We start from the raw sequence: 25,917 nt of genomic DNA, 5'->3' as shown, positions 1-25,917 counted from the left end.
CTGGAAACTTTTAATATGCTTTTGCTAAGTTAATGCTCACAATCCATGAGCTGAGTATTAACTACATTCATAGATGAGTCTATAAGCATGGATCTCTCTGACCTTCCAGTTTTTTGTGTATCTCTTGTGAAAATGCTTACCAAATGGGATTTAAAGGTGCACCCAGAGATTATAACAAGTGTCTTCTATGAACTCCTTTTCTCAGCTCTGCAGTAACAGACTCTGAAGCAGGACCAGCCTTCTTCCTTAACAGAGAAAAGTGTAGACAAAGAGCTAGCAAACCAGGTCCCTGACATTTCATTCAAGCCAATCCCAATCAATTCAATTGTGGTTAAATTATCTCCTCAAGATGAGAGCTTTGAGTTCCATATGTAAATATGGAGAGTGGCATGTTGTCATTATTATTTCTTCATAACATGAATGATCTCTAAGTCTTGCTGTTTTCCAATGCCCTTCTCATCTCCATCTATCCTTCTGTAGTATACCACACGGGGCTCTTTGCTCCACCTTACCACTTGTTGTTCCACCTTAAGGCCTTTGTACCAGGATTTCCTTCTTCTACAGCAGTCCCGCCCCATCATGTCCCACAAATCTAATTGACTACTCTGTATCATTTTTCTAGTTTCAGCTCATGGTTTACATCTCAGTGAGGACTCCCCTGAGCATCCAAAAGAAGTTTTTCCCTAGACTCTCGCCGCCGTCTCTGACTCTTTTCATTGCCACAACATTTGTTTACCAACTCCCGGGCTTTGTGCTCCAAACATAATTGCTACAAGAGTGGAGTTGTGTTTGACTTGCTCAGTACCTGGAATTCTGCTCAATAGGAGTAGACAGTGCAGCTGAATGTGTTATCTGGGCTGTTTCCTTGTGCTGTCACCTTACAGAATGTGTACTAACTTACAGAGAGACAGAATGGAATCTGTTCAGACTACACCTCTGCATTATGCTACCTAAAAAGTCACTCTGTGTATGTGTGTATGTGTGTGTGTGCGCGCGCGTGCGTGTGTGTGTGTGTGTGTGTGTGTGTGTGCGCGCGCGCACGCGCGCTGGGCTTGAATTCCCTGTGCAGTTGTTTGGCTTTTTGGCTTTTCATTCGCATCTGGTACTCTACCATTTGAACCACACCTCCACCCCCAGCTTTTTGCTGGTTAATTGGAGATAAAAGCCATATGGATTTGTCTGCTGAGGATAACTTTGAACCAGGATTCTCAGATCTCAGCTTCTTGACTAACTAGAATAACAGGCATGAGATATTGATCCCCAACAGAAATCACTTCTAGTTTGCTTCACTATCCATGTATAGATATTCTCTTTTACATCTGTCTGTTATATGAATTCAACATGATAGTGTCTGTTGAAGTGTTTTTAAACCAGTAAAGATTGTATATGAGAGATAATACACTTAAAGAGGTCCTGGCTCAGTCAATACCAGATCCTGAGCTATAGTTCCTCCCATATATGTTCCATTTAGTCTTCTCAGCATCATTATATGAAAAATCACTTGGTTCTGATATTCCAGATAAAAAACTATGATTAAAATTTTTTTGACTAAGACATATGTCCAGCTGTGTTTTCAAAGCCAGAGGCCTAACCATATGGAATTATTTCTTAATTTATAGTAAACATTTTCATATCTTAAATAAAAATCAAATGACCAAGAATTCATTGTTTTCTTACCTTTTTTTGTTTTCCTAAGATCCTGATGAATTTGAGCAAATATACGAGCCACTGGATGTCAAAAGCAAAAAAATTCATGTGGTAGACAGTGGGCTCACATTTAACCTGCCCTATCCCCTGATCCTGCGGCCCCAGCGGGGGGTGGATCTCATCATCTCCTTTGACTTTTCTGCAAGGCCAAGTGACACTAGCCCTCCATTCAAGGTAAGGAGACTAGATAGCCTTCCTCTCTCTAACATATTCTCTTGCCTGCATACCACTTATTTCTCTTGAGCTCAATTTCTTTTCTTTTAACATAATTTCTACTTTTCTTTACTTTTTTTCCCTTTCTTTCTTTCTTCTTTTTTTTTTTTTTTTGGTTATAGGGGATTGAACTCTGGGCCTGAGCACTGTCTCTCAGCTCTTCAGCTCAAGGCAAGTGCTCTACCACAAGGTACAGCACCACTTCCCGTTTTCTGGTGGTTTATTGGAGATAAGAGTCTCACAGACTTTCCTGTCTAGGCTGGCTTTGAACCACAATCTTCAGATCTCTGCCTCCTGAGTAGCTAGGATTATATGCATGAGCCACTGGTGCCCAGCTTCTACATTACTTTTTAAGACAGAGTCTCATTATATAGCCAAGTATGACTTCCAATGCAAAATCTTCCTCTTTCAGCCTTGAGTGATGTAGACATGCCTACCAATCAATGCTTAGCTATTGTCTACATTTTTATGAGATGTATCATTCTACTGTCTAATAAAGCACTTAAAGGGGTAAAATTATCACAAGAAAGTTCAGACTTAGGATCAGGACAAGAGTGACAGAATGGATCTGAAGTTTCAATGGGATATTAAGCTGGGATGTAGGAGTTAAGGGGTAAAGATAATTAAAACCATGCATAGAAAAGGCAAAATCATAAGGAAAAAGTGGGGGCATAGAATGGTAACTTGATGAATAACATCACAGAGAAGGGAGAAAATGCAATGTGTGAAGTAATTAAAACTGAAATGAAGATAATAAGAAAGTCTTGAGTGAACAAGAGTGGTTTGTTTCAATGAGGATGCAAAGGCAGGCATACTGGAGGAATTTCAAGGATGAGTGTAAGTTTTAACAGTGCACTCTTTAAGAAACAGATGGATACTGGCTATCAGTAGATGCTGGGAAGAAGAAATCTTTTGTAATAGAAGGCATATTTAAATACTGATGACTAGCAATCACTAATGAACAAGATACTATCTGTGGTAAGATTCAGAGGTGACCACACCTCTGAATCACACTTGTGTTAGAATCACACTTATGAAAAAGTTAAAGGGGTGAGGAGAGAGAGAAGATACAAAAATAGCAGTTGAAAGTAGTACAGAAATGTCCACATTATGGCAAGAGGCAAAGGGAAAATGACACCGATGAAGAAAAATTCATCACACAGAGAGAAAAGAAAGAAAGTAGTCATCTGGTCAGGTGCAATGATTTATGTCTGTAATCCAAGATCGTTGGGGAGAAGAGATTAGGAGGCTTGATATCCAAGAGTAGACTGGGAAAAATTAGTGAAACTCTCAGTTCAACAAACAAGCCGGGTATAATCCTGGATTAAGAAAAGGAAATTGTTAAAGATCAAATGATATAGTCTATGATCTCCCAGCAGGAAGAGTCAGCCATCACCCAGGTGCCCTACAGCACATCCACTTTCCATTTAATTGAACTATGGATACACAGCGCCAAACAGTAGTTCTCTTAGCAACTCTGAAATTCATGTAAGGTCTCCTGTTCTCAGATTGTATTTATCTTTGATCTTTGTGGAGGCTGTTAGTGTTCAGAAAAACACCAAGAACCAAGGTGAAGACCTTGTGTATGGTTGGGTAGTTACACAAGGGGGATGTGCAGATCAATTGCTTCGTGGTTGCACCGAGCAGGAAATTAGTGAACTCACATGAAAAGCCATCAGACACGGCAATGAGCACATTTAAGGGACATACATCATCTTGTTTGCAAAAACAAATCCTAAAGGCTCACTAGGAGAGTTTACAGGAGATTTCAGCTTGCATGCTAGCACGTAGAAGAATGAACATAAGATTTCCAACAGACATATGACATTGTGAAACTGCAGTTTGTGGGTGCTTAAGCTGAAAGGATGGAGCAGGATGGGCTGGGGAATGGAGGGAGAAGGATTAAGATGAACAGGGATTTATGTAAATCCAGCATAGTGCATTCAGCAAGCACTGTACTGTGTGGGGAACTGAGCAGGAGGAGCAGAATATGATGGTTTGAGTGGGGCGATGGGGAGGGATGTGACAGGGTGGGGTAGAAGCGGGTGGTGTGTGATCCACGCCACTGGGGGCACTATACAATGTCAACGCCATCATTTCACACATGCATCAGAGCTCTGCCATGGCTGTGAGTTACCACTGTATGAGGTTTTCAGAATACTGCCTTGTACCACAGAAAGAGATGCATAATACTCTACAGTAATTTTAAAATGCTGACTCACTTGTGATGAAGAAAAAATATATACTTGTAAAAACTTGGGACTAACATTGAGTGTCCAGGCAACAGTTGTCAATATTTGGAGGTATTTTCTCATTTCTCTCAGGTGTGTGAATAGGTGTAGAGGTGTGTGTATGTATGTGTGTATGTGAGAGAGAGAGATGGGGGTGGGGAGAGAGAACAGCATAGTTATGAGGTTTTATAGTTTTCCTCTCCTTACAACTGAATTACAAGCATTTTCCATGCCATTATTATTATTATTGTCATTTAATATGGTAGCACTGGAGTTTGACCTTAGGGCTTGTATTTGCTAGACAGGCACTCAACTACTTGAGCCAAATCTTTTTTTTGGGGGGGGGTTCTGTTCGTGGGGCCTGAACTCTGGGCCTGTGCACTGTCCCTCAGCTCTTCATCTCAAGGCTAGCACTCTACCACTTGAGCCACAGCGCCACTTCTGGCTTTTTTCTTTTTGCTTATGTGGTACTGAGGAATCAAACCCAGGGCCTCATGCCTGCAAGGCAAGAGCTCTACCACTGAGCCAACTTCCCAGCCACTTGAACCAAATCTTAAGCTTTTTTTTTTTTTAGTTGCTTTTGGAATAGTGTCTCACATTTTTTGCCCAGGCTTGCCTGGACTGAAATCTTCAGGTTTATATCTGCCACATAGCTGTAATTATAGACATACACCATCATGTATAGGTGTTTGTTGAGATGGGGTTCTGCTTACCTTTTTGCATTGGCTGTTTTTGAATTGCATTCATTTCTGCCTTTCCAGTAGTTCAAATGGCAGGCCAGCGTCACCACATCTGTCCATCATTAAATATTTTCTAAAACTTAATTCTATTGGCAAGGAACCTTTTTCTTCAATATGACTGTGTTCACAGGAGCTGAATGCTTAGGACATGGCCTTATGTTTTAAGGGGCTACCATCCAGCCCACAAACCTGTATGCCACTGAGGATTAGATGTCTTCTGATGAGTAGGTAGACCCAACCTTTACTTCTCCAGGAATCTTTCTGTGAATGTTACCAAGTTCTTAATGAAGAAGAACTGACAATAACTGCAAAGAATTATGTAAATTCTATATAACATTAGCTGTAGAAAAAAAACTGTATGCATATTGTACTATGAATAATAGCTTGCCTTTTATTGGAAAGGGAGTGACCATACTAATAAGTGAGTTCAAAGTGACAGTTCTGCTTGTTTTAGCTTGTATTGGGTTTGTTTTCTTTTGTTTCTTGAAGTAGGGTTTCACTATGAAGCTCAAGGCTGGCCTCAAATTCACAATCTCCCTCTCTTGCCTTCTGGGTACGAGAATTATAGGACTCTACAAACAGGCCTAGCTGTTATATGATATTAGATGCTTTAAGTTTTTTTATGATTATATCATTAACTTCTTTCTTCCTTTCTGTTCAGGTGAGTTAATAAGCCTGTTGTTTTGTGTTCGCATTGGTCTTAATGGCTAATGTGGATGTGGTGGCCTTAATGATGGCCTTCTAGAAGTCCATGCCTAAGCAGCCAGGCCTGAGTAATGTAACCCTACTGATGCAAAGGGTTATTTACCAATATAATTAAGAAACACAAGTTGACTTTATTCTGGGTTATGTGGTGGGTGCCAATTATTACATAAGTATCCTCTCAAATCATAGAAAAAGTTTTAAATAATGAACAAATTTGTCATCCAATTGCCAGAATATAATGTAGATTTGCAGAGACAAAAATATCATTTCTTCTAGCTAAAATGTCAATTTAGCATTTTACACAAACACACACAAACCAATGGAAAAATACAAATAAAATGAAAAGAAAGAGCTAGATACAGTACATCGGTGACAACAAGGTCAACAACCAAAAAAGGAAAAGCAAAAAACAAAGAAACCTGTTGTTTCCATGTCTTGGAGTTGATTTCAGTTAGCCTCATTTTGTATGGTCATATGTACATAGTTATTGAGTTACTATGATTTTCTGCCAGGACTATCCTAGACATATACTAATTATTATAAATAAGGGAAACCTGGAGCCTATGTTTCTTTGGGTCTGGCTTACTTCATTTAATATGATTTTTTCCCAAGTCTTTCCATTTCCTTACGAAAGGGGCAATGCCATTCTTTCTGATAGAAGCATAAAATTCTTTCAAAATATAAAGAGCATCTAGAACCCTCAGAGTGTAATAGAATGGGCATGATTCTATATACTGGAACAAATTCTCTAGGAAACAATTTAATAATATAAAGCAAAAGTGAAAAGAAAATTTCTCTTTTGTCTTCTCAAATCATACCAATTTTAGGGACCTATTATGAGAAGGTAATCATGGTCTACATAAGATTTAAGTGACCTTCATCATAAAAATAAAAAAAATGAAGGTTGAGGATACAGTTTCGTGGTTTCCCTAACATGTTTAAACTCTTGAGTTTGATCCCTAGCATGACAAATATATTAATTAATTAATAAATGATTAATTAAATAATTTACTTTCCTGATGATCCCTAAAGGATTTTTAATATATAGAAAAATGCCTATGGGATTCTGGTACTCCACATCTTGAATATACATTTATCTAATTTTGTGAAGGGTAGGGGAATAACAAAATGCTGAAACAAGGCCAAAGGATGACCTATTGCAACAACAACACTCACAAGACACTGTGTTGGAAATGAGCTTTACAACTTTGGGGAGGGGAATGTGGGAGGGAAGGGATAGTGGGAAAAAAAAGGAGTGGGTAACTATGTTCAACAAGAAATGTGCTCATTATCTTACTCATATAACTGTAACCCCTCTGTATAGCATCTTTATAATAAAGTTTAAAAATGTAAAAACAACACACAAATAAATTGTATGTACTAAAATATATCCATATTCTTTTTTCTTTCCTTTTTATTTTTTACTTAAAAATTTTATTATAAAGGTGGTATACACAGGGCAAAGTTATATGAGACAGGTAATAAGTACATTTCCTTTTGAGAAGAATCATTCCTCATTTTCTCTCTGTGTTTCCCCTCTTATCTCCCTCCTCTCCAAGTTTTATAGTTCATTTCCAACATAGTGTCTAGTGAATATCACTGCTGGATTGGTTCACCCTTTGCCCCACTGTTTCTGTGCTTTATGTTCCCCTCCCAAAATCAGATTAACTTATATACATAAAGTTTACAGAAATCTTATATAGAGATAAAAGGGAATAAACCAAAGGAAAAAAGGAAAGGGAAAAGAAAAGAAAAAAAACACAAATAGTACAATTCAAAACCTTTTGTTTCATTTCTTGGGGTTCATTTTGATAAGCATTATCTTATATGGTCATATGAACATAGGTATGAACATGAGCTCTTCTTATGATATATTTACATATATATGCGTACTTACATAGGCAAATATATTTTATACCTAAGTGAACTGGCAAGTATATGCCTTTTACATTACAGTTTGGATCATCTTCTGTTCTTTAACTGGCTTTTTTTCCCCTTCTACTTTAAGGTTTTTCAGCCTCACATTAGTATTCAAAAATGAGCCTAGACATCTTCTAAATTATCCCATTGAACAACACTGTCCAGTTTTCCTCTCTAAAACATTGCTTTAGTTAGTACTCTGTGAGCTTTCCCACATCAGCCTCAAGAGGTGGCAAGTGCAGGGAGTTATCAATTAACACTAAAATGCATGATTAGAAGAGAGCACAGTCCTGTTCCATGGCTGTCATTTGGGAAACAAGAGTCTTTACTTACTACATCTTCCTAAAACTTTGGTTTTTTTCACATTAGCAGCCTGACTCATAGTGTGTGTCACTATTGCTCAGTCTTTACAGAGGCAAGGAGACCCCAGGAAGAAGATGGGTTTTCCCTTTTGTAATCACTGCCTTCGTAGTCACCAATTTTTAATCTTTTCCACGTCAGGATCAGAGAGGAAAGGGAAAGTTTCTACCTCTTCCTGATTCCACTGTGGAATTAGACTTCTAAAAATAGCTGGACTTTTACCTCACACAGTCTCCTTTCTTCTTTCCCCACACATGCACATGGTTGGGTCAGTTGCAGCCTGAGTCATGTTTGTAAACACTAGCAGGCTCTCTCTTTTCCCTGCTGGCACGCAATTGCTTTCACTGGGTGATTTCGCTCTGCTCTGCTGTTGAATAACCAGGAAGGAAGAATTTTCAGTAGTGCTGGACATGTTTAACACAAAGAGCAGAGAGAAAGAAGGGAAGGGTTAAAAAGGACAATTTTCTTGATTTTAAGTGGAGAAATTATCTGTACACACATGGGATTATCTGCTCCACAAAGCTGGTCTCAGTGTAATAGTGTATGAGGCAAACATTTTCATTGCTGTAGAATTCTTTGCTTGCTTAGGATTTTATTGTAAATGGTATTGAGAGGAAAATTCTTAGACTCCCAGAGACTAATTTGGTTTATCAACAATTTTTCAAATGCCTGTTGTGGAGCTAGTCTTTTGCTTCTAATTGACATGACAATATTGAGTTTGTAATTTTTTTTAATTTATTTTTTGTCATTCATGGGACTTGAACTCTGGGCCTGGGTACTGTCCCTGAACTCTTCAGCTCAAGGTGAGCTCCCTATCACTTGAGCCACAGTGCCATTTCTGGTTTTCAGGTAGTTAATTGGAGATAAGAGTCTCATGGATTTCCTGCCCAGGCTGGCTTCAAACAGCCTCAGATCTCAGCCTCCTGAGTAGCTAAGCTTACAGGCATGAGCCACTGGCACCTGGCTGAGTTTGTAGAGTGATTTCTTTTTCAGATTTATGAGCTTCTTGAAGGTATTGTTGAGACCCTCAAAGAGCACACAGCTACCAAATATTAACATCTAATTCATACTGAACAACAGTCGGACTAACACAGATGAAGACAAAAGTTCCCAAATGTATCCTCTTCTTTCTCATAGGAACTTCTCCTTGCAGAGAAATGGGCTAAGATGAACAAGCTTCCTTTCCCAAAGATAGATCCGTATGTGTTCGATCGGGAAGGACTGAAGGAGTGTTATGTCTTTAAACCCAAGAATCCTGATGTGGAAACAGACTGTCCAACTATCATCCACTTTGTGCTAGCCAACATCAACTTCAGAAAGTACAAGGCTCCAGGTATGCTGGGAATAGATTCTGTCTCACAAAATAGCAACTGGACAAATACTATACCAGGGAGTGTCAGAAGAGTACCACTCCACCTGCTGTTACAACATGGACAGGTTCCTCTACCTTGATCAATAGTTGCTATTTTGAGACCCAGAATGCTTTCCTTATTTTTGTCTCAAGATCCCAGAGTACCTTAAAATCCAGAAACCTAAAAGCCAAGGACTACCTCAGCAAAGATCCTAGAATTTGGGATTGGGTTTGATTTGATTCATTGGTGCACATTTTACAGGGGATGTTAAATGGTTTTACAATAAGTCTATGAGACAGTGCTTTTTACAGAACAAATCATTCAAACAAAACCATGTGAGAATGTTTAACTGGCAGCACAATTAATGTAATCTAGGAGTACTCTACACCTAATGATTTCAGGTTGCCGTATTAGATTTCACAGAATATGGAAATCAAGTTCAAAATGCAGTCATTCCCCGCCCCCCCCCATCTCCAGAGGAGTCTGAGAACCCTTTATTATCCCAGAGAGTGACAGGCAGAGTGCTTAGGTCTCTAAAACCTGTATTATTTTACAACCCGAGACTGTAGTTTTCCATTATGCAAACAACCCTCTTCCCTCAAAACCAGGAAAGATGGGTAAAGGGAATATGCTGAAGTAGAAGGTCTTTTCTAGACTTCTTTGGATAGGAAAGGATCAACAAGGGTTAGAGGTTATTATGGGAAACATATCCTAACTCTGGAGAGGAAGAATTAACTGGGGGTTTTAGTTTTCAAACAGTGGAGCCCTTGAGCTTAAGGAGTTTTCTATCACTATTCATTATGAAGGAGATCGCTATGAGGATGTGTGTGGACTGAAGGTAGTTAAAGTTTTGGTTTGTGTTCACCCAGAAGCAGAGTTTTGGGAAAGGATCAATCAGGACTGAGGATGGGTTAAAGGGAGGGAAAGCAGCCAGTGAAGAATGTGTTAGCAAACTAGCTACCCCAAGCAGAACCTGACCCCTTTTGTGGGGGAAATTAGGAAATGGGATAGAATTGATTCTAGATTCATCTTTTCCAACCATGAATCAGACGCAGAGGAGCTAGACTTATATACAACTGCATGGAGTCTGGTTGATTGGGGCTAATGCAAGCAATTTATTTACCTTTATTTCCAGAGTGATGCTACAGAGAGACAGAGAGACAGAGAGAGACAGAGACAGAGAGAGGGGGTGGAGGGGGAAGTCCATGAGACACAGAGATAGAGACACTGACAACTGGAAAGCATCTGTCAGTAGATATAACGTGTTCAAGTCTAATTCCAGGGTTATTACAGGTCCTGTGGCCCTTCTGTCTTCAATGTCCATTTGAGTTCTTATTCCCTGAGGTTTAGGGATATCTTGTATTTTCAAAATAACACCATGGATGACACTTCTGCTATTTAGGTGTTCCAAGAGAAACCCAAGAAGAGAAAGAAATAGCTGATTTTGACATTTTCGATGATCCCGAATCACCATTTTCGACTTTCAACTTTCAATATCCAAATCAAGCGTTCAAAAGGCTCCATGACTTGATGCACTTCAATACCCTGAACAACATTGATGTAAGTATCTTCGGTTATGGCATGATAATACCTTGGTTGCTTTCAGAGCCCATGGATGCAGCTGTGTCTTTTGAAACAAAGTTAAGACTTACATATGAAACAACCCAAAATGTGCTACTTCACTTCTTATACATAAATCATTTTATAAACTCCAGAAGAACCCTATGAATCTACAAGGCATGTGACTCGAAATTGGCAAAGCCTAGACATTTTAAATGATATCTGATATCTCTAGCATAAAAATAAATTATAAACAAGGAGGGAAATGATGTAAAGGAAATAGAAGAGCAAGAAAGTGAGTGTAGCCGGAAGTTTAGTTAATCAGCAAAAATTTCATGATGTGATTGTTAGTGAATGTGTTCATGCTTTTACATGCAGTGTGTGTGTGTGTGTGTGTGTGTGTGTGTGTATCTTGGTAATGTTGCCAAATGAACTCTTCCTTATTTTTAGGTACTGTTGTTTGCTTTAGAAACCTTAGGAAGAAGTTCTTATCTTCAGCATTAGTTATTTCTTTTTTTGGGGGGTCCGGTTGTAGGGCCTGAACTCTGGGGCCTGAGCACTGTCACTCAGCTCTTCAGCTCAAGGCTAGCGCTCTACCACTTGAGCCACAGCGCCACTTCCGGCTTTATTCTTTTTGCTTATGTGGTGCTGAGGAATCAAACCCAGGGCTTCAGGCATGCAAGGTAAGTGCTCTACCACTGAGATACCTTCCCAGCCCAGCATTAGTTATTTCTATCATTAATCTGCTGCTTAGAACCTGTGTCTGTGAGATTCTTTAGTCTGAAAAATCGTGTGATTAAATCATTAGCTTCTGGTCCCAAATCATAATTTCTGACAAAAGATGATCAGTTGTGAAAGCTCAAGTTCATTGGTTTACTTGGATTTTGTATATTTGAAAGAAAAAAGAATAAAGGACAAAAATGAAGTACAGAAAGATATCATGTTTAATTTGTCAGTGTGTTTGTAGGCTAAATGAATGCCACAAAAGAACTCAGTATTAAGGGTTCTGTTTCTGTAGGATTTAATTAAATTTGTGAGCTAAGTGAACTTTGGCACATCAAGTTTGTTGGCCTGTTCAATTTGTCCTGAGATTATCCATGATAATCATGTGCAGTCACTATAGCTGGGTTGTGTTTGGCTTCTATTTTGTAAATATATGATTTTTTTACTAATAAGTTCTGTGACTAAGATTCTTTTCAGCCTGCCTTTGCAAAGAATATAAAGCATAGTTAATGTATACTGCATATGATTTTCTCAGTATATTTATTCCTCATTTATATTGCTTATAAGTGCATATTTGAAAGCTTCATGCTACATTATTTCTGTGAAAATTTACAGTATATTAAGAGAGAAAATTAGTGTATTAGTCTATTAACCTATGAAACGAGTCAACAAAAGTTCACAAAAGAGTTGTGTTTTATAAAGTCCCTTACTAGGAGAAAGCAAAGTCAGCTAAGGAGTTATAATGTCTATCTTTGAAGTGTGAAAATGTATTCCATATATTTCTTGGAATGAAACTTACTAAATATCATAGGTCATCCTGAAATGGAAAGAGCTAGATTATAGAAACAACTTGTTGGACTTGAGAATAAACACACACATATATTTCCATCTTAAACAACTATATTTCTCTTGCTCTTTTCAGTTCTGGTTTATAAAACCTGTTCAAATAGTTTCTGTAAGAAGTGATATAGTTCCAGTTAAACATTGTACAAAGCCTTCTTCAAGGTAGCTTGTTTGACACATAAGTGTGAAAGTTAAAGTTAAAGCCCCAACAAAAATAGACTGAATTCCAAACTAAATGTCTTGACTTATAGCAGATTCAATGTTGATTCATCACAACCCATTAAGAAGGCACTATTAAAGAGCTTCTGCTACCATTTCTGGCATGGCATGTAGAGGCTAGGTCATGGGTTATATATCATTTTGAGAGCCCAGAGGGGTTACATGTATGACTTCAAATAAGCTTCTCACACCTTGGAATTTTGGTTTCCTCATCATTAACACAGATGTCATGGGACCAATCATAGTGACAGTAGTGAATACATAATTAGGTAATGTATGAATAGTGGCCTATAAGTGGAAACTCGCTAGAAGATGGGAATCTGAGCTTTGCAGCATGTCCGTCCTGTATCCTTGGAGGTCCAAAGGAGGTCTACACCATGCATTCTATATAACTGCAAAGGTCTACATGACAAGACCTTTGCAGTTATATAGAATGCATGGTGTAGACAAGTTTCTACAAGTAATGGCTGACTAGGCAGCAAGTCAATGGTTTTTGAATGAATGAATGAATGTAGGCCTTCTCTTAAAACTATATGAACATGGAGATACATATTCAAGTGATCACTCTGTATGTGTATATGTGTGTGTGCGTGTGTGTGTGAGAGAGATAAAGCTTTAAATGATTACATTCTATCTCTCTCGGTGACCTCCCATGTGCACTTTAATGGAAAATATTTTTTTAGCCATTATCAAAGCTTCCTGCTAAGTGATAATGCATATATAAAGAGCCATTCGATTTTGCTGAAATTAGCATGGAGGACAGTTGTTAGGATTTAAATCCCATCCTAACACCATTTGGATGGAGGGAGATACTGATGTAAATTTCAGTACGATGACACACAACTGCCAGAGTTGGTTGAAGATGGCAGACCCTGGGATATAAACTCAGCAAGTACAGTTGCTTGCCTGCCAATCCTTTCAAAGATCCATTCCCATTTGGTGTCCATTACCAGTGTGTGTGGCTGAAGGCAGCTTCTCCTCTTCAATTCGTCTTCCAATTTGACTCTCATCTGAGACAACTTTCACCCTGCCCCCAACAGCTATGTGCTCCTTTCGCCACATTTTCCCAGGACATCCTAGCTGACCCACTTTTGTACATGCTACATTTCGTCTTGAGAGGTTTTCAGTTCTGTATTTGCTCACTTCATGACAGCAATCTGGGTTTCAGCATTGGGTTTCTGCTCTTACTTAGCCCTCCCAAATTCCTTTGCACTGAACATGGCCTCCGTGCCTTTACCATGACAAGATTAGGGTATTTCAGTCTGCTTCCTTGGCTTCCTTATTAGACCGATGTATAGAGGCTTGCTCTGGTAGGCAGGCAGTATGTGGAGGAGGCAAAGGCCTTGGAATCAGACCAAATTGGGTCTTGAGATCCTCACTTCGCTTCCTCTTAGCTGAGTGATCTTTGACACATAGGCGGCACCTTCCAAATTTCACTTTCTTCAAGTGTAAGGGGAAACAGTGATTCAGATGTTACAGGATCCAAATGGAGTTTAAGTGAAACAATATAACTTAAGGGCATGGTGTTTAATAGACATGCAGGAAATTGAAATAGCAAATATAGCAATGGCAGTAATTATGATTAGTGTTTGTAGTTTCTTCTACTTTTAATTATAAATTACAAAACCTGTATAAGCAATGACTTGTCAACTTTGTATCCTCCAGAGATACTAATAATGCCTGTCCCCTAAGAGGAGATACAGTGTAGTCATAACATTTGTAAAATGTTCACTCATGCTCCTCACCAACCCCCCTACTAACCTTCAGTAGCCAGTGTCAGGTACAAAGTGCTGCTGGTTACATGCAGAGTTCCCCACCGTAAGGAATCTCTACAAAATGTATTCCTGGCCAGGTTGCTCACATCTCAGTTCATAAACTGAGAGAACAGCTCAGTTCATAAACCAATACTTTACTTTGGAGGCAGGACACAGTCTTAGTACTGATTCTGTTATGACAGTGAAAGGCTTTGTTTTCCAGTCTCATTCCATCAATGAACGCTGTAAGTATATTCTGCCATATTCCCTGACGCTATTATTTTTACTTTACAAACATAAAGTTTGAGTCTTTACATTTGTCTAATAATTTTGCAAAGCACTTAGTAGTAGATCTTAATTAACATAAGGGAAAGTACAACTTACTACATTTTTGTTTAATTTTTTATTTATTTTTATTGTAAAGATACTGTACAGAGGGGTTACAGTCACATGAGCAAGGTAATGAGTCCATTTCCTATGGAGCATTATTACACTCTCCTTTATTTTCCCCATACCAGCCCTTTCCTCCTCACCTCCCCAATTTCTTGATCCCCGCTTTCCTTTCCCTCCCCGCAAAGTTGCAAAGTTTGTTTTCAACATAGTGTCTTGGACATCTCATTGTTACAATGGGTTATCCTATATCCTTATTTCAGCATTTTGTTATTTCCCTTCCCCTCCCCAAAGTAGAAAAATTTATATAAAGATGCAGGACACTGGAATCAAACACAGTGACACCAGGAGTTGTATCATGGAGGAAGCACATACAAAGAAACAAAAAAAATCACATTGTACATTATAAGTACATTAAAAAGAATAGCAACAAAGATAAAACCTTTGTGTCTCTATCTTAGGGTTCATTAGTTCTTAACTTAATCATATTCATCATCATGGTAAGAGCATCTAGCTACAAGTCAAGGTTCTTGTCTTTCTAAAAATAAGTTGGAAGTTTGTTACAGTGTATCATGGCCTATTTTATTGGGTATGTATGGAAGGAAATAATCCTTTCCTGTGTATCATCTGAGTCAGCATCAACACTCCTAAATTAATAAGAAGACAAGTAAGCATAAAATAGAAAAAAAATAGAATTAATTCATTTGAACTAAACACCAGTGGCTCCTGCCTGTAATCTGAACTACTCAGGAGGCTGAGAGATGAGGATTGTGGTTTGAAGACAACCCAGACAGGAAAGGCTGTGAATCTTACCTCCAATTCACCACTAAGGAGCCAGAAGTAGAGCTATGGGCCATAAGAACTAAAGCTAATGTACAGCAATTAGGCTCTGCGTTCATGCCTCAGAATGGGCACTCAAAATAAATAACAGTTATTTGGGAAACTTAGAATGCCCTAGTTATATGGATTCTTTTCCGCTTCTCTGAGCAGTAATCCTTCCTCCTACGTAAAGAAGTGATCTCCCTATCCTGTAGTGGGATCACTACCTATAATCTGTTTTCAGAAGGAGCCTCTCCTACATTTTCTCAGTAGTTAATTGTAGCTTGTGCTCTACCACTTGAGCAAAGCCTCCAGCCAGGCATTTTGCAAGTTATTTTAGAAATGGAGAATTACAGACTTCTCTGCCTGCCTTGGTCTTGCGCTACCATCCTTTGGAACTCAGATCCTCCTAGGTAGCTAGTACCTACAGGTGTGAGTTACAGCTGCCTGGCTGTATTTCAGTTCTTTTTTTTTTTTTTTTTTTTGGGTCCGGTCGTGGGGCCTGAACTCTGGGCCTGGGCGCTGTCCCTCAGCTCTTCAGCTCAAGGCTAGCACTCTGCCACTTGAGCCATAGCGCCACTTCCGGCCTTTTTCTTTTTGCTTATGTGGTGCTGAGGAATTGAACCCAGGGCCTCATGCATGCAAGGCAAGTGCTCTACCACTGAGCCACCTTCCCAGCCCCTGTATTTCAGTTCTTATTCAGAAGTCGGTGTTAGCAGATTCAGAAACTATTTACTTCTCTCTCAAAATATACCCCAACTTTCTCTTAGGCTCTTGTTTTAGGTTTGGTTGTTTTCTATTGTGACTACAAACACATTGACTACAAACCTCCAAATTTGATCTTTCTTTTTATGTTTGATACTACTGGGATTCACCTTTGGTCCTTATGTCTACTACTTAGGCTCGGTAACCATTGCAGAACATTTCCAGCCTTATTTTCAGCTGATTATTTTTGAGATAGGGTCTTGCTCCCTGCCCAGGAATGATTCAACTATGTTAATTTTTCCTGGAGCTAGAATAATACTGGTGGGCCAATGCTTAGCTGGTCAGTGAGAAGGTATCTCATAAATCGTTTCTTCCTGGGCTGGTCTTGAACTTTGATCTCAACATTCTCAGCCTCTCAGGTAGTTAGAATAACAGGTATGAACCACCAGTGCCTCATTAAATTTCTTTCCTAAGGGAAGAGGAAAGGAGAGAGATATTTATATACTCTGTAAAATGATTTTCTTAAATTTCTATCTTTATTGAGAAAGAATTAGGGGACCTAGCTCAACAATTTGTGACCCCTTGAATAACACAATTCAGCAACAACATGGGTTAGACTTTGACATGGGCAGAAGGGATGGCAAAAGCTGAGAGATAAGGCCTTGCCTGTCACACTAACAGGAAGTATTTTAGACTCTGCGTTTCAGAGGAGAATGAAAGAGGAAATAGAAACAAGCATTTGAAGATTAATCTTGGTATAAACAGCACATCTGAGATTGAAAGATGACATACTGCCTTTTTGGATACATCTATTTGCTCCATGACAAAAAGGTTTAAATATAGCCGCTGACATAGTGGTGAGTTTAGCTTCCGGTTATATTACAGCATTGACTCCCACCACCTGGGTTATGTTCTCAGCCTTAAACTGAAAACTGTTTAATGATTTGCTAGGACAGTGTTTCTCTGCCACCTAGTGGTTGCACATTAGACCTGCATTGAGTTTGGGTTTCTTCACATTATAAATATCAGTGTTCTTTTCCCTTTTTGAGAATGGCTTATTTACAGCAAGGGTCCACTTTTGGAAAAATTCACTATTCTGTGACATTGATATTAATGTTTCTGTTCTCATGAGTTCATTATAGAGGAACTGGCAGCCACCATTATCTAACATATTTCTGCTGTGGCGTTTTCTAATCTAGATTTTCAGGTACTTGAAAAGTTTTTTTTTTGTTTTTGATTTTGTTGTGTCCTTGAAACTTCTCTGCAAAAAGACGTGTTATTTCTCCAGCTAATAAGCAAAAGCAGAAATCATGATGGGCATGCTAACTTGTGTCTTTAGAAAGACAAATTGCTAAAAGAAGACAGAGTAGGACGCTTTGAATGGTGGAATTGCTATTGAATTATATTGTATAAAAAGATCATTCTTTACTATATTTAAAATTTTTTTATAAACCTTATCACCTAACTTCTAACTTACAGCTCCTAGTTTTCCTCACCAATAACTTAGGTGTAACAATATGAATAAATGCTAGCTGTGCCAGACATTGCCCAAAGTACTATATGTAAGTGATTTCTAACACTTATGCACCCTGAATCCTATTTTTTATTTGCATGCTGGTACTAAAGCTTGAGCATAAAGTCTCTTGCTCTCACTTGCTTTTTTTGCTCGAGGCTGGTGCTCAATGGCTTGAGCCACAGCTCTATTTCAAGCTATTTGGTGATGAGTTAGAGATAAGAGTCTCATGGACTTTCCTGCTTGGGCTGGCTTTGAGCAGGGATCCACAGATCTCAGCCTCTTGAATAACTAGGATTACAGGCATGAGCCACAGGTGCCTGACCCACAACATTCCTATTTTAAAGCAGAAGAAATTAGATCAAGGGCTTAGGCTACTTGTCCTGGATCTCACACATTCACCAAGGGATAGTGCCACAGGAATCATCAGTACGATGTGAACTGATATATTATTTTTAAAAGTGTGCAACTGAATTATATTTCTCCCACAAGTTGCTCTTTTCTATAATAGAAAAGGCTTGCTGGGATGATCAACCTTTTTTTTTTAACTTCCTAATAAAAGGAATGATTGCAAAGGCTATTTATATTTAGGTATTTATCAGGTAATTCCTGTGCCATACAAAATTATTAACAGAGACAGACAGCACTGACTAGCCCGTGAGATCACAGGAGGAGCATCCGTGTCTGGTTCATCACGTATGAAATGATTTCATGGGCCTTATACCGCCCACCGGCCAGACATTCCCTTCCCTGAGAGGCCTCTGCCGCCTGGGCCTGATATTAATTCACAGAGCATAGATTACGTGTGAGCGCCGCTGAGGTCACACAAGGATCTCCTCCAGGCTTTTTGGACCACGCTTGCTTAGGGAGTGTGTGGGACTGAGAAAAGCCCTCTGCGCATGCCTCGAAGGCTGGATGGGCCACAGGAGCCCTGAGGGGGATCTGAAGCAACTCAAACTTGCCAAGAGTTTCTCTAAATAGCATGAGGCCGAAGCACATGGACAATGACTTAATAATGTCCTCGAGGAGAGTGTGGGAGATATTGTGGAACACCCCATGACTTGTGTTTGTTTCTAGTGCCCTGAGACAGGTATGTGGTTCATAGTTAAGATGACATTTGCAGCCCTTTCCCTGGGGAACGAGGTCTTCTTCAGGTCAGTTGGGTTCTAGAGCAGGAGCAGAGCAATGTACTGAACAGGTCCTGCTTCCAAAGCTCGTTTCTGTTACTCTGAACTATCAGTTCTGCCCAAGTAGCACAATTTTCTCTTGTCTCCTATAATTCCCAGCTAGGTTAACAGGACATTGCCTCTATTTTCTTCTTTTCACTGTGAATTCTGATACATAAAGGTTATTCTGAACAAAAAATGGCAGTGTGTTATTATCAGTGAAGTCACGGATAAGGTGTTTCCTAGCTAAAATTCTGTAACTGTGTGATTGAGTGTATTTCTTTTTTTTGGGGGGGTTCTTTTTTAATTTAATTTTATTTTTTTGTGAACATACTGTACAGAGAGGTTACAATTACATGGGCAGGATAATGCGTACATTTCTTATCAAGCATTGCAACCTCCTCCTTTCTTTACCCTTCACATCCCTTCCCAGCCTCCCCTCTACCCCCCCCAATCCTCCCCCCCACCCCCGCACCAACGTTGTAAAGCTCGTTTTTGACATGACAACTTGTACTTCTCAGAGTGTCTTTCTTCAGCAAGGCTTTCTCCTCTCACTAGGGGGCATCTGGAATCACTGTAGTCTCCAATCCCTTTTGTCTACTCTAAAAGATATAAACGGTAGGGTAGGTCTAGCTACCTATATTCCACCTTCCTTGTGAAAGATAGATCAGACTCATATTTTCTATACTACAATTTTATTCACAATTTTGCTCCCCAAAACATCTGGAGCAATCCTAGAATTCTTCTTTAGTAGAAGAAGGAAGGATAGCTTGTTGGATTTGAGTTTAATCACAGTACAACATGGTATGTCGATTTCATATGTATAATATATGCATGACCCAGATTTCTCTCAATGTATTTCAAAAAGAATACACTGAGAAAACATACATTAGATGTTGGCTTTTATCTGTCTTAGGTTCACAGGGATGCTGATTATCTTCTCTTCATCTGTAGGTGATAAAAGATGCTATCATCGAAAGCATTGAGTACAGAAGACAGAATCCATCTCGTTGCTCTGTTTCCCTCAGTAATGTGGAAGCAAGAAAATTTTTCAACAAGGAGTTTCTAAGTAAACCCACGGCGTAGTCTGAGTGTGGGAAGATCAGCCTTTCCTAATGCTGACGGTTACCTGTAATTCCATGACAACTGGATTTAAAAGCACAGATTGGACTGAACCTGAGAAATTGGCTAAATCTGCAGCTGTTCATCCATATGGAAATAATGCTGTTACAAGTGGTGAGGTTGATAAGTGGTGTGAATCATATAGCACTGTATTTAGTAACCAGTTACTGCCAGTAGGAATTTCCTGATATCAATTGTAGTTTTAAATATTTCTTACCAAGCTTCCTTGTTCCTTTCTCTTGTGTCTTGATGTAGTTTTCTTTTCAAATTATTTAATGGTTGAATTTCAGTAAGTAAGGTTTCCCATTGATTCATTCATGCCATGGAATAACACTATTTTTATTTATATATGCATACATATAGACGAAATAAAGTACTTCAATATAAAAATAAACATAGATGTCTGACCTACTCTTTGAATGAACATTGAACATTTGAACATTGTTGCTATGAGAGACTTTCCAGATTCACTGCTTTTCAACACAAACAGTGCTATACTCAAATGTGAAACTTAGAAAACATTGAAATCATGCTTGTTTATTTTTGTAAAAACAACATATACAATATGTGTATTTTGTTTAATCAGGGCGTGTTTCTTCAGTAAGTATAAAAACTATCTAAACGTTTCTAATATAACATTTACTTGGCTGACATCTGTTCACCAGACAGAGCAGTTGCTTCCAGGGAACATTGCTGAGACATGGGGGAAGCACCAGGTAGAAACAACCAGGTAGAAACAATATTCACACTCTTGACGTCCACATTTTAACCAGTCGAGGTGGCCGATGGTAAGCAAAACAGATCCACACATGACTTGTTGGTAAGTGGTAAGTGCTGAGCAGAAAATTGAAGGAGAAAAAGATAGAAAATGCTGGAGGTGTGTGGTGAAAACACATGAAGATGACAGGGAGTCGCGGTGAGCAGAGGGAGTCAGATCTGGTCAGAGAAAACACAGAGACCCACACCTGTAGCCCCAAGTGTGTGCAAGAAAAGGGGGTGGGAGACTGTGTGCTCCCCTCAATGCAGAAGGTGTAGAAAATGAGTGGTATTTGTTCACAAGTCGCTTAATATTGTTGCATTTTTCCTTCCAAATATTCCTGTAAAGTAACACATACAGAGAGGCAAAGAAACTTATGCAGAAATATTGGAGTTAGTGTCTGAATCAGGTTAGGGTCCTCTACCCTTGACCTTGTGGCTTTTGTCACAATTCATCATGGCCTGTGCCATGGACTGGTTGAGCAATGGAATGATACCTGGTTTTCAAGCCAGGACAGGGTAGGACTCTGTTTTCCCACTGCTCACCTGCTTTTGCTTTCTCATTGAAGTAACATTGGCTCCTTGTCTAATGCAGCTTTGCTAGTGTATTCATTTAGAGGCGCAAAGGGGTGTGTGAGTATGTGGGTGGACATGTGTGTGCTGTGTGACAGGCCTGGGAGCTGGGACACCTCCCTAGCAGTGAGCAGACCTGGCTCCCAGATGTTGGATTTTCAACCGATGAGCTGATTTCAGGACAAGCAAAAGCAAAGCCCGATCATTTTATCTTGCAGAATGCAAAGGAATTCCCAAAATGACAGTAGGAACATGGCAAAGACCCAGAAACCTGCTTGAAGGAAGTAAACATTTGGGAAAAATGTTCACATCTGTAAACTTAGCATCCTAGCTACTCAGGAGACTAAGATCCAAGCAGGAAAGCCCATGAGACCCTAATCTCCAATGAATCATAAAACAAACAAAATAAAAATAAACAGAACAAAAACTGGTAAATGGAGCTGTGGCTCAAGTGGAAGAGCACTAGCCTTGAGCAAAAAATAAAATCTCAAGGCCCAGGTCCTGAGTTCAAGGCCCAGGACCAGCACACACACACACACACACACACACACACACACACACACACACACACACACACACACTATATTGTTGGTGTATGCTAATAAAATAACGGAAGTAATGAGCTATGCATGATCCTTTCAATAATACTGGAAAACATCTGCATTCTGATGCAACTAAGAAAGCTGACAGGTTAAAAAGCAATCAGATCTATACATTACCTCCAAGTACTTGCTGCAAAATTCTCACTCACCCAGAGGAAAAAGTACTTGGACTGTAGAGAAGGCAGGCTATCCAGTAACAGGTGGGCATGCTGGCTAGGACAAGCAGCCGTGCATGCTGGGGTAGAACATCATGACAGAGCACAGCATTGCTTCCAAGATGGGCCATCTGTGAGCAGAGGGCAGATCCACCCTTGAGGCCCAATTTTCTGTCTGCAATTGTCAATGCTTCCCAGGTCGGGATGTTAACGGCAGACTGAAGAATTCTAGATTGAAGCAGAGTAAAGAGACAGCAGCTGAAAACATGTGTGATTGTGTCACACACTGTGGGTCACATTGACCAAGTGGGGCACTTGGTGTAACTTGAATGGACTCTCAGAGAACTTGACCAGAGCAATACATGAATGTGAATATTGTGACTTTCATGGTTATATTGCAGCGATGAATCAGACTCTCTTTCTTTGTAGTAAATACACAATAAAGTTTTCAGAATAGATAGACTTCTTGTTGGCTATGTAATCTTCTTTTTGGTGATACTCAGGATTGGACTCAAATCCCAGCTCTTATTAGGCAAGCACTTTAACACTTGAGCTGCTCTATCTTTTGCTTTTACACTGTGATTCCCCTACCCTGCTTCCTGGATAACTAGGATTACGGGTGTGTGATGTCATGTGAGCTGGACTCTTAAGTAGCTGAAATTAGAGGCATGCATTACCATGCCCAATCCAGCTCAGTTCAGTAACATGCTTCTATTGAGGGTGTATGTGTGGAAGAACAGTAATGGAGTCTGAATTTGGAGTCTTGTACTTATTGGCTTCCTTGCTTACAGCTGGTGCATTACCGATTGAGCCTCAACTCCAGCACAGTTTTTTAAAAGTTATTTTAGAGTTCTTCTAGTGGTGAAAACTAGAGAACTTTTCTGTCTGGGCCGGCCTTGAATCATAATTCTCCATAGTACAATCTCCTGGGTATTTAAGGTTACAGTCATAAGCCACAAGTGCCTGCCTACAACTAACTTTCATATGATTCAGATAAGACTAATTACCTTCACATTATATTTGCAATTTTTCTGTGATTGACTCAAAATGTTTAAAATTACTTAAAATCTTGGCAATAGAACTTCAGGCAAAGGATTCTATCAATAAACGAAAGGCATTTACATCAATGGCTCTGTTCTCATATCCACACTTTCTCTTAACACTACAGAGCTGACCAAAAGCCAAAGGAAAAAGTCATTGCTTAACACTTCCACAGTTCCCTTCAATAATTTTCACCAGCTTTTCCAACTACTTCAAGAGCTAGAGTTTGTCAGGCTGCCAGTTTGCAACTGCAATTCTACCTATTTATAAGGCTGACTCTAAAGGATCTTGTTTCAAAGCCAGCTTAGACAAAAGAATAATTCTCAAGACTCCATCACCAAAAAGCCAGCAAAATTGCAGAGTGGATGCATAGGTCAGATGGTAGAGCACCAAGTATTAGCAAGAGTGTTTGAGCCTTAGCACCAACACACACACACACACACACACACACACACACACACACACACATACACATACAGAGTTTACAACATTCTAGTGGACTTTGTATTCCTTTAATAACATGAACACAAAACTACAAATCCCATGCATATCACCTATATCTACCAAAACATAAGAGCAAAATAAGTAAGTAATATCAAAAAGAATGTAAATTATGGTGAATAGAAAGGTTGTTTCCTCAACTGTAGAAAAGAAAGCTGTATCACCCTGCACCAGAATCAACTCCAAATGGATCAAAAAACCTCAATGTCAAAACAGACACCCTGAAAACATTACAGGAAGGAATAGAAGAAAATATAGGGCTCTTTGGCACAGGCTGAAATTTTCTTAATAGAGACCCAGCAACAAAAAATCAAAGAAAGGTTGAACAAATGGGATTGCATGAAATTGCAGCGTTTCTGCATGGCAAAGGACATAGCTAGCAAGATCAATAGAAAACCCATGAATTGGGAGATCTTCACTAACCATACAATGGACAAGGGTCTCATATCTTAAATATACTTAGAACTCAAAAAATTAAATCCCCTAACAACGAATTGGTAAGGGGAAACCAAGGAGGAGGCAACAATGCTTGATAAAAAATGTGCTCATTACCTTGCTCATGTAATTGTAACCCCTCTGAATGGTATTTTCACAATTAAAAAAAAAAGAAACAAATGCCTGATGAATAAGTGGGCCAAAGACTTAAAGAAAAACTTCTCTGAAGAGGAAATAAAAATGGCCAATAGACACATGAAGAAATGCTCGAGCTTTCTAGCCATAAAAGAAATGCAAATCAAAACAACATTGAGATTACACTTCACAACATATAATCAAGAAATCTAATAACAACAGATGCTGGAGGGGATGTGGCCAAAAGCAAACCCTGCATTGCTGGTGGGAGTGTCAACTTGTTCTACCACTCTGGAAAGCAGTATGGAGGTTCCTGAAAAGACTACACATAGAGAACCCATAGGACCCAGCAATCCCACTTCTGGGCATTTACCCAAACGATCACAAACAAGGCCATACAAACTACCAGCACAACTATGTTTATAGCAGCATTATTTACCATGGCTAAGATATGGAACCAACCCAGATGCCCCTCAGTAGATGAATGGATCAAGAAAATGTGGTATATATACACAATGGAATTCTATGCCTCCATCAGAAAGAATGACATTGCCCCATTTGTTAGGAACTGGAAAGACTTGGAAAAAATGATATTAAGTGAAGTAAGCCAGGCCCAAAGAAACGTAGGTCCCATGGTTTCCCTTATTTGCAATGACTACTATAAGTCTAGGACAAGCAGAAAAGGTCAAAAGCTATGTACATATAACTATATAAGATGATGTTAAGTGAAATGAACCCCAAGATAGGGATACAAGTGGGTTTTTTTTTCTTTCTTGATATTGTTTTTAACATATTAAAATGTACTATGTGTTTTTTTAAATTTTATTTTATTGTAAAGATACTATACAGAAAGGTTACATCTATATGAGTAAGGTAATAAGTACATTTCTTGTTAAGCATTGTTAATCCCTCAGTTCTGACTTACTGGCTATAACACATTTCCAAGATATTTTCCTTTTATCATTTTATGTTAATTCTGTGATTTAGATATCAGATCTGTCAACAAAACCTACAGAATTAAGAAAACAGCTTTAGTAAGTTAAAGTGTTAACTGTTGCATGATTTGATCATTTTGGCATTGTTTGTTTGTACTTTTCTGTATTTGTTTCTTTTGTATATTCTTTCCCCACGGTATAACCTCTGTTTTTACTGTAGCTGATGTCGGTGCCCTTCATCTTGTATATACAATTTTCTAATTTGGAAAGGGGAAGGGAAATAACAAAATGCTGAAATAAAGATATAGGTTGAGCCATTGTAACAATGAGATGTACAAGACACTGTGTTGAAAACAAACTTTACAACTTGGGGAGCAAGGGGGAGTTGGGGCAGCGGGGAGGAAAGGGATGGTAGGGGAAAATCAAAGAAGGTAACAATGCCCCATAGGAATTGTACTCATTACCTTACTTGTCTAACTGTAACCCCTCTGTCTACTATTTTTTACAATAAAAACATAAAAAGCTTGTTTTCTAGTTGGACTCTAAGCAGTCTAGATCAGTAAGTATTTATAAGTTTCTCCTATGTGTAAGATCCTGTGCTGGATTTTGGAGAGAAACTGTAGCCAGTAATCTCTGTGCACTGCCCAGCTCCCCTTTACCTGCTGACTTCCCCCAGGGGCTGTGAAGATTGATGCTAGGGTCATGACTGCCATCTTGTGAGCATTGCTTACAGCTAATGGGA

The 25,917-nt window shown here is 39.1% G+C and overlaps 1 protein-coding gene across 1 annotated transcript in view; it reads left to right on the top strand.

Moving 5' to 3' along the window:
- Positions 1-20,345, top strand: part of Pla2g4a (phospholipase A2, group IVA (cytosolic, calcium-dependent)) — a 127,969-nt gene extending 107,624 nt beyond the window's left edge. Inside the window, exons 15-18 of the mRNA XM_013021849.1 lie at positions 1,697-1,881; positions 9,014-9,209; positions 10,631-10,788; positions 19,875-20,345. Coding sequence (XP_012877303.1) covers positions 1,697-1,881; positions 9,014-9,209; positions 10,631-10,788; positions 19,875-20,006 — 671 coding nt within the window. The 3' untranslated portion in view covers positions 20,007-20,345. The remainder of the gene's footprint in view (positions 1-1,696; positions 1,882-9,013; positions 9,210-10,630; positions 10,789-19,874) is intronic.
- The last annotated feature ends 5,572 nt before the right edge of the window (positions 20,346-25,917 follow it).

Source organism: Dipodomys ordii, unplaced genomic scaffold, assembly GCF_000151885.1.
Source record: "Dipodomys ordii isolate 6190 unplaced genomic scaffold, Dord_2.0 Scaffold57, whole genome shotgun sequence".
NCBI lineage: Eukaryota > Metazoa > Chordata > Mammalia > Rodentia > Heteromyidae > Dipodomys > Dipodomys ordii.
Note: the sequence above shows the minus strand (reverse complement) of the source record. Positions and strands in the feature narration are given on the sequence as shown.